The sequence below is a fragment of the Mytilus edulis genome, chromosome 2 (genome assembly GCF_963676685.1).
Source record: "Mytilus edulis chromosome 2, xbMytEdul2.2, whole genome shotgun sequence".
NCBI classification, from domain to species: Eukaryota; Metazoa; Mollusca; class Bivalvia; order Mytilida; family Mytilidae; genus Mytilus; species Mytilus edulis.
In genome coordinates, this window is record NC_092345.1 from 71,456,443 (window position 1) to 71,465,739 (window position 9,297).

The window sequence follows — 9,297 nt, forward strand, 5'->3', positions numbered from 1 at the left end:
TTTTGTTTTGTTTTTTTGTTTTTTATTTAAAGATGAACTTCGTCATCTTATATTTAATTGTATTTTACACTGTAAATCGACACATCGCTGCATAACCTACAATATCACCTTAAATGAATACAATTATAATGTATGAATTCCATTAATACACCCTTAGAATAGCACATCTACACATTTACATGAACATGTACACTTTATAAAAGCTCACTGTCATACATGAATAATACTGTTCATTTCTTAAAGGACAAAAATAAATGAATTATTAATCGAATATTGGATGTGTAAGCCAATTAAACAAGATAGTCGAACGAATACCTTTCATCTTCTCCGATGGTTAATTGAAACCCAGGATGTTTGCATTAGTGTTCACCGATATATCAAAGCAAGATATTTGCTGTCACGGCGTCAATGTAGTGCAATGTTGTAAAGCTTATATTTTTTAAAGGATGGACAAATCCGTCTTAAAGGATAGTCTCGTGAATTTACATGTATATAATATGTATGAGGCTACATGTTGTTGACTGTTGTTTGTCTTTTGAAATGCATTTGGTTGATTTTTTTTACCATTTTACTTAATCTATTTGATATAAAGACAACGTGTCATACTTTAGTTAGGTTAAAAAGTAAAACCACAAAAAAACTGAACTCAGAGGAAAATTCAAATCGGAAAGTCCCTAATCAAATGGCAAAATCAAATGAAAAACACATCAAACGAATGGACAACAACTGTCATATTCCTTACTTTGTAAAGGCATTTTCAAATGTAGAAAATGATGGATTTAGCGCTAAACCTCTCACTATTACAGTCGCATCACATCTCATTATATTTACAACGATGCATGAACAAAACAGACATAATAGGTAAATTAGTCAAAATAGGGGTACATCAGTGATTACTGTGTCACAAACTCGTGTTCATTTAGTTTGTATAGATTTAAGCCAGATTGTAATGAAATATTGAAAAATGAACCATCTGCAAGTAACATATCGTACAATTTAATTTAATTGATTGGTTGTTGGTTGCTTAACTTCCTATAATTTGATATAACGCTGCATAGGTAATAATAGAACCTCGCATACAAAGTACGTCTGCTTACTTTGATATATCCTTCTTTTAATTGACGTTAAAATTGTTATATATTATATATCTTGGAGAAATTACCTGATACCTAATGAAATGTAGCCTATATTTTAGCCCTCATTGAACTACGTGTAAAACGGGATTTACGTCCAAAGTTAAATACACAATACTAAATGAATCTGTGTAAAACACAATATTTGTTATTTTACGCTTCAATTGTTAGCCTAATAACTAAGTTGTATAGCCAACTCAGTTTAAGGATCTAGAAGCCCACATTCATATATCCTTGAACATGGTTAGGTTTCTTTCTTTGATGCATGAACTATTCACAATAAGTCAAGTAAAATTGGTGTATGGAATGATTATAAGCTGAGATGTCTATCTGGCAGGGTTTTTCTTACCATGATTTTATTATCATTGATAATTGATAGTGTTAGGTTTATGTCATGCTTGCAGTTAACCTTTAATTTTACCATCATTCTTAAAAGACTTTCAAACTCAAAACCATTGCCATTAACGCAGAAGAGACTTTTCAGCATTTTGGACTACTCTTGGTTTACTGTTATCCAAGAATTCGAACAACCGCTGTAATCTAACACAATAGTTTGCTACAGGATGTCTATTGGTACTCTTTATGTAGAGGAGTTTTTGTATCTTCTTATTTGAGTCTGTTATGCGTATTAAATTTTATCAAAATTATGCATAATAAGGCATGTTGGGGTTGGTTGTTCGAATTATGACATATTTATGTCTATAACTTAATTTATTTTGATAACATAGAGTATTGTTTATGATTTTCAATTTGGAAAATTTATAATGCTATTGATTTATTATAGTTGGGATTTTTTCGACAAAATATATTCTCTTTACTTGTCTGTGGATTATTCGTGAAAAAAATTGATTTACTTATAAAAAAATGTTTCTGGAATGCTTTTAACTTACTTAACTTTTATGTAAGATTGTTGATATTTTACTCGATACACTTTGAATAGCCAGCTGGTATGTTTCAGTTGTATCATGTAAGACAGTGCATACCGCGCACTCTTAGACTTGTGTTTGAGAAGTTTGGAATGTTTTGGATTTCTTTCTATAAGATATATCTTTGTTTACTGTCTTTGACGTGTATACGGAAGGGTAGAAAACACACAATTATTCAAGTCCTCAATGAAACACATATATTTATCTGCTTCGATCAGAAATAAATCATTGCTTTAATAAGAAATAAATCATGGCTTTAATTAGAAATAATTCATTGCTTTAATAAGAAATAAATCATTATTTTGAAAAGAAATAAATCATTATTTTGAAAAGAATGATGCATATTCTCATGTGCTTTGATAAGAATAGAACAAAGCAATAACGTTTCACATCTAAATGTCATTTTTTTCTCAATATATTAGTTGTTACAGTAAATCAATGACTGACAATTGTGTATATGTGCATGGACAATACAAGAATAAGCTCTTATTAAGTCCATGTATACGGTGCTGTTGCATTTATTTTTAATAGATTTTTGTAAAATTTGTAATATTGAAATTATAATATTTACTTAAACATTAGGTAGAGGTCAGTATGGAGACCGTGATATTGTGCGCCAAGCTGAAGATTATTTGAAATGTGCAGCTGAACATACGATCAATTTTATCGTACCTGAAGTACACTATGCATTTTACAACGAGGTTACTGATGACATGGCAGCTGCTCTTGAAGATATTGGTGTTATAGTATGGGGGAAAAGAATACCAGTTTCTTCTGACATTCAGCATCTAGTAGAGATTTCCGAAAGTTACTCTGACGATGAATATGACGTAAACGGTCGAATAAAGACTGATTCGGACGAGGAAGATGATTACAATGAAGAGGATCATGATTTTCACATTCCAAGTGCAAGTGAATTTAAATCTTGTTATAAAAGATTAAAACACTTAGAGAAAATCGAAATTACTCCAAAGCAATCTGAAACTGAAGATCTGTCAAATGACAAGAGTAGAGATGTTGGTCTGATTGAAAGTCAAACGAGGTGTATAGATAATGGAAATTCTAATAATATTAAAAGTACGTCATTAACAATCCAATCCAATCACAGTAAAACTATCTTAAATGAGTCCAATATCAATGACATATCTCAGGAATCTTCTACAAACTGTCTCAATAAACAAGATATACTGCTACAGATTTTAGGAAGTGCACCAACATATAGTTTTGCAGATACTGTTATACCGGAAGTGATACAAGAAACGTCCGATAATGACGTAGAAACCAAAGGAGTCAATCTTGACATAACAACGATGATCACGCTAGTATCAAGTATATCACACGGGGGTTGTAACTTCATCTTTCGGGAAAACATACTCTCGCTTCAGGCCAAAGAAGAAAGAGAATGCCCTGTACTCCCAGCCTTGCAAAAATATTTAAAAGGTAAATGTACTTATAAGACAAAATATATTACATGTATGTGTACTGATAATGATGAAAACATGTTGGTTTTATCAGTATCCTTAAAGACATTGCCTTATTTCTATTCCAGAGTGTTAACAGTTTCCCGTCATAGTAGTTTTTCTCAGTTGATTATGTTGTTCTTATCGTCTCAGAAATGATGTTATCAACCTTATTTTTTGTTTTTAAAAACACAAGTCATTAATACTTGCATGCTGCTTGGTAACCATGAACTTATAAACTACAGCCGTAAGTCAGACAATAATGATTTTGTAAATTACGAAAACATGTATTATTAATGGTTAGACAAAGGAAACATTACCCTAGTTATAATTTTAAAAGGTAATTGCGTTAATGTTTTGACATTGCCATCATTTTTGAAACGCTTATGTAATGAGTAATTCTGAACATATAATCCATTATAATGAAATTCTTATCATTTATAGTCAAAAGAAATTGTATTACATGCTACCCAGATTCATCTGTTGCAAACACACTTAACCTAACTTTTTTTTTTTTTTTTTTTTTTTTTTTTTTTTTTTTTTTTTTTTTTTTTTATCAAAATGAGTTTTACTACATGCACCATTTTGTATTTTGGATCAGCTACTACATCTGGTACATCAGGCGATTACTGAGTTAATTGTCGGAGGACATTTAAAGTATACTAGTATATACTCGCATTTCTTTTGTTTTGCCAGATTAAAACATAACTAAATAAGATATTTTTTTCTATTTATGTACAGTTATGAGTTATGATCATACATTATGCATTAGGATTTCAAAAGGTCATGTTTGTATGTTTTTGACTCTTAACACTAAATATGTTTGATTGATCATACTTTAGTCTGAGTAAACATGATTTATTTATCAGTCGTAATTAGCTTATTACTTGCTTTCAGTAAATGTGAGTACTCTATTTAGGTTCTGAGTAAATCCATTTCAAACTGAATTTTAGTTCATACATAGTTCTGTAACACCTCTATTCCAGGTAAGTGGGGTTGAGAGCTTGCAAACAATACACTATTACCAGTCTTGAAAATTAAATTTTCGACACTTTTTCAGGAAATTTTGCCTTGTCTTAACTTTTATTTTTTCGCAATTACCCTTCCTTGACTCAATACTGACAGTGTCTTTGTTATGATGTCAAAGATAATTGGTGGAGTTAAAGTACGTGTATATAAATGTTTACTTTATTCACGTTTCAATTGACATCTTGAAGTACTACTATTTTTTATAACTGCATATTTTTTTTGTATAAGTCATCTGAAATATAAATTTCAGGTAAGGAAATGTATGTGTGTAAGACGGCACTAGATGACTTCCAGACGATTCTCAATACTTTGGGTGGTGAAAACGAGAAAAGAAGAGCAGCTGAACTTTTGGAAACATGTAAAATGGTCCCAGACCAGCCTTCTGTGAGATCGCAGGATCTCCCAAAGACTGGAAAAATAAGAGACAGATCCAAGGTACATTGTATTGCTGATTTTAGAAATATGATATTTGTTTACACATTGAATTTTCAAATTACTCGTAAAGGCGCATACGAGCGTAATATATAGAAATTATATTAATTGTGTTTTCAGCGAGTCAATCTATTTTTCAACAACTATATTTCTGAATAAATCTTCGGTGAGCATGACATTGAAAATGAAAAAACAATATAAGAATTGAATTCTTCTTTTTGTAATTTTATTGGGGTGGAATAGTGTTGACCGAAACACATTTTGCATGAGGCGCGGAAGTGCTTAGTTCTAGAAATGTGCACACAATCAACGCTTTAACAACCCTCTGAAATTACTAAAAGGAATTCAATTCTTGTACTTACATTTCTATGTTAGGGTCATGGAAATCGATTTCTATCATTTATTTCTTAATTAAACCTGCGTACTTTATTGTGATGGCATGTTACAATTAATTGGGACATAAAGGTTAATTTATAAATTTTCATAAATGTAACCTACTGAATTAGACTATTTTCCGGATTTGATATCTCATAAGCAACACGACGGGTGCCACATGTGGAGCAGGATCTGCTTACCCTCCCGAAGCACCTGAGATCACCCCTAGTTTTTAGTGGGGTTCGTATTGTTTATTCTTTCGTTTTCTATGTTGTGTCATGTGTATTATTGTCTGTTTGTCCTTTTCATTTTTAGCCATGGCGTTGTCAGTTTATTTTCGATTTATGAGTTTGACTGTCTCTCTGGTATCTTTCGTCCCTCTTTTAAGTATGACGCGCAAACATTGTTATACAGTCAAAATAACGGATTTTCTGAAACAGACATGTAATGCAATTATTTTGATAAGATTTTAGTTTTCTGATAATGTTATAACAACAATACCGATTTCCAACGTATTTAATTCAAAAAGTCTTAAAAAACTGAGAGAGAAAAAACAAACCTTAGATTTGTATCAACAGAAACAGCTGTCATATTACCGACATTGAAAGACATTAAACAGCTGTCATATTCCCGACATCGAAAGACATTAAACAGCTGTCATATTCCCGACATCGAAAGACATTAAACAGCTGTCATATTCCTGACATCGAAAGACATTAAACTCAAACAATCATGAGATAAAGCTGGATTTATATTTAGCCTCACATTTGTATGATAGCTGTTTTTTGTTCCGTTATATTGTATCAGGAACACCCTAAGCCAAAACCAGGATAGCTAAATGCATTAATACCGAGTCATGTGTAGATCCATAATACGAAAGAAACAATCGTCTATTATAGACAATATAATTGTAAAATTGATAGAAGTAACACTTTAGCTCAAGGCTCGAGACTACTGGTATCTTATGTTATTTTTTAAATAGACTTAGGTCTTGATACTTTCCTTTGAACTTTTTGTGACAAAAGCTGTAAGCTCTTTAACAAAACCCTGGCGCGTTAATCTTTGGCTCTATGATAACGTTCTTCTATAAAGTCTCAGTGGCATCCGCCTGCTCGTGAATATCGTACGAGTTGAAAAATATACTTTATACGCGAATAAAGTTGATATGTTGATTGCTGCTATACTGCTAATGTGAAGTTTGTGTTCGGACATTGATCAGTGACATAAAAAATCTTAGGATTAAAGTTCATCTTTTAAGTCATGAACAATTGAGTATACTTCTGCTCAATTTTATTCCTAAGATTTTTGAAACTGATTACTGAAGACCAACGATTCTTCATGATAGACTATATATTTTGGGAATATTTTGTAGATTATATTTGGAACTGGTGACCAACTGAAGTGTGTAACAGTATCTGCTAATTCAGGATTTGTTCGAGCAGCAGAGCACCAGGTAAGTTCGTCTGTGAATTTGTTTTATCTAGAATTGATTATGAATAGATACCTATCCATGTGCATTTACTTCACTATACATACTGAAAACAATATACATGTCATTGGTAGTAAAATAAACTCAGCAATAAGTGAATATTTACACATTTTCTTTTTGGCAAATGCATAATCCTAATCTTTGTTGCCTTTTCTATATTAAAAGTAAAAATAACAAAAGTACTTCATGAAAAACTCAAATCGGAAATTCCCTTGCCAATTCTGTTTGTTTGTTTTATTTTTTATCATTGTGATTTCTTTTAATAGAGGTTTATGCAGAGAGCAAACATTAAAAATTAGAGCACTAACTTTGGTGTGTGCAGACATTAAAGCTTGCATATATGTCATATTGTGATCCGAAGTGATCATACAGTGAATAAAATGAAAGTTGTGGAAAAACGAACAGAAATAACCCAACACCTGAACAATATGAAACTATTACACGTATGTGCAAACTAGTTGACATAGAACCAATATCAGACAGATTCCGGTCATATTCTTTACCATGATGTACTTGTTTGTTTATATTATGAATAAAGTCTCTATATTTTATTTGCATTCAAACATATGGAGGTCTGGTATGATACAATATATATATTATTCTAGTATCATTTGTATATAATTAATTTTGGATGCAACACGTCTTTTGATTGGCTGACGTTATTTTGTTATTAGCACATAGACATAATTTAGTCATGTGACTGTGACGTCATCAACGTTTTTTCTTGGTTTTCTACGGTTAAAATGGAATTTAGAATTAAATTATAAGAATTGACTAATATTTTGTCTGTCTATTCGAGATAACATAAAAAATTCGGTGCACACTGTTCAATAACCCGCTACTCGCGTTTTTAACCGGATTTTTGTGACAAAAATGTCGGTTATTGATTTGGGGATGTACGGCGGGCGGGCGGGCGGGCGGGCGGCGATCAAATGTTGTCCATGCATTAACTCATGAACCGTTCACCCAAAGCTTTTAAAATTTTAATATGTTATTACTGACAACTATACAAAGGTCAAGTTCAATAATGGCGATTTTGACTTTTACCGTTCAGGAGTTATGGTTCTTGAAAGATTGAAAAATGGAGTTTCCAGTCGTGTCCGTGCATTTATGCATGAACTATTCTACCAAAACTTCCCAAATTTTAATATGTTGTTACTAATGAAAGAATGGAGGTCAAGTTCAATAATGAGGAATTTGACTTTTACCGTTCAGGAGTTATGGTTCTTGAAAGATTGAAAAATGGAGTTTCCAGTCGTGTCCGTGCATTTATGCATGAACTGTTCTACCAAAGCTTCCGAAATTTTAATATGCTGTTACTGATGACAAAATAGAGGTCAAGTTCAATAATGACGATTTTGACTTTTACCGTTCAGGAGTTATGGTTCTTGAAAGATTGAAAAATGGTTTTTCCCGTCGTGTCCGTGCATTTTCTCATGAACCATTCAACCAAAGCTTTTGAAATTTTAATATGTTGTTACTGATGACAAAATAGAGGTCAAGTTCAATAATGACGATTTTGACTTTTACCGTTCAGGAGTTATGGTTCTTGAAAGATTGTAAAATGGCGTTTCCATTCAGGTTGTCGCATTTACTCATGAACCATTCAATCTAAGCTTTTCAAATTTTAATATGTTGATACTGATGACAAAATGGAGGTCAAATTTGATATTGACGATTTTCACTTTCACCATTCATCAGTAATGGTTCTTGTGATATAGCCAGGACACAAATAAATGTTAATAAATCCGGTTTGCTGTCGTTGTGACAGCCTCTTGTTCAGTGTGCATCAAATTTTTTATGTTATTTCTTCATAGACAGAAAAAATATTACAGTCATTCCTTAAATATAAGGAACTGATTTCTGTTTTATATAGAGAAACTCATCAGTTATTTCGTACTTATCAATGAGAAAATGAGAAAAGAAAGATAACTTTGATATGCATACAGCTGTAGCTTTAACTTAGAATTTTCTAATTTTCTTAGACTAGGACCAGTATCATGCATCCTTGGAATTAGGTATATAACTCAGGGATGGCAATAAACCAACAACACAAAGAAAAATATTAAATTAAAAAAAAGTTACTTTAGCTTAGTTTATCTTCTATTCCAGGGCATAGTTTTTGCAGTCTATCTTCACCAGTCTAGAGCACTAACAGAAAAGAAGGAACTTACGGCTGAAAAGGTCACAGATATAACTAATCAAGATTGATATAATGAAATGGTTGACGATGGCTAATTCTTTGTTGACTCTCTGTGAGAGGATATTTGAATAATTTTATTAACTGGATGGCAATGATTTTCCACTTTCCATTAAATTCAACCAGACGTCCATTACTCAGTCTAAGTAATGGGCTTCTGGTTCAACAATATATTGCTTTTCGGTCATAGGAATCAATTTGAGAATATCTCTCTGTGATACTGTTTGCATTAAAACATTCATTATTGGTAGAA

General features: G+C 31.9%; 1 protein-coding gene across 1 annotated transcript in view; it reads left to right on the forward strand.

Annotated features, from left to right (window-relative positions):
• The window catches only part of LOC139512839 (UPF0415 protein C7orf25 homolog), a 91,877-nt gene extending 82,580 nt beyond the window's left edge, over positions 1-9,297 (forward strand). The window contains exons 4-7 of the mRNA XM_071300772.1: positions 2,642-3,499; positions 4,799-4,983; positions 6,728-6,808; positions 8,957-9,297. Coding sequence (XP_071156873.1) covers positions 2,642-3,499; positions 4,799-4,983; positions 6,728-6,808; positions 8,957-9,055 — 1,223 coding nt within the window. The 3' untranslated portion in view covers positions 9,056-9,297. The remainder of the gene's footprint in view (positions 1-2,641; positions 3,500-4,798; positions 4,984-6,727; positions 6,809-8,956) is intronic.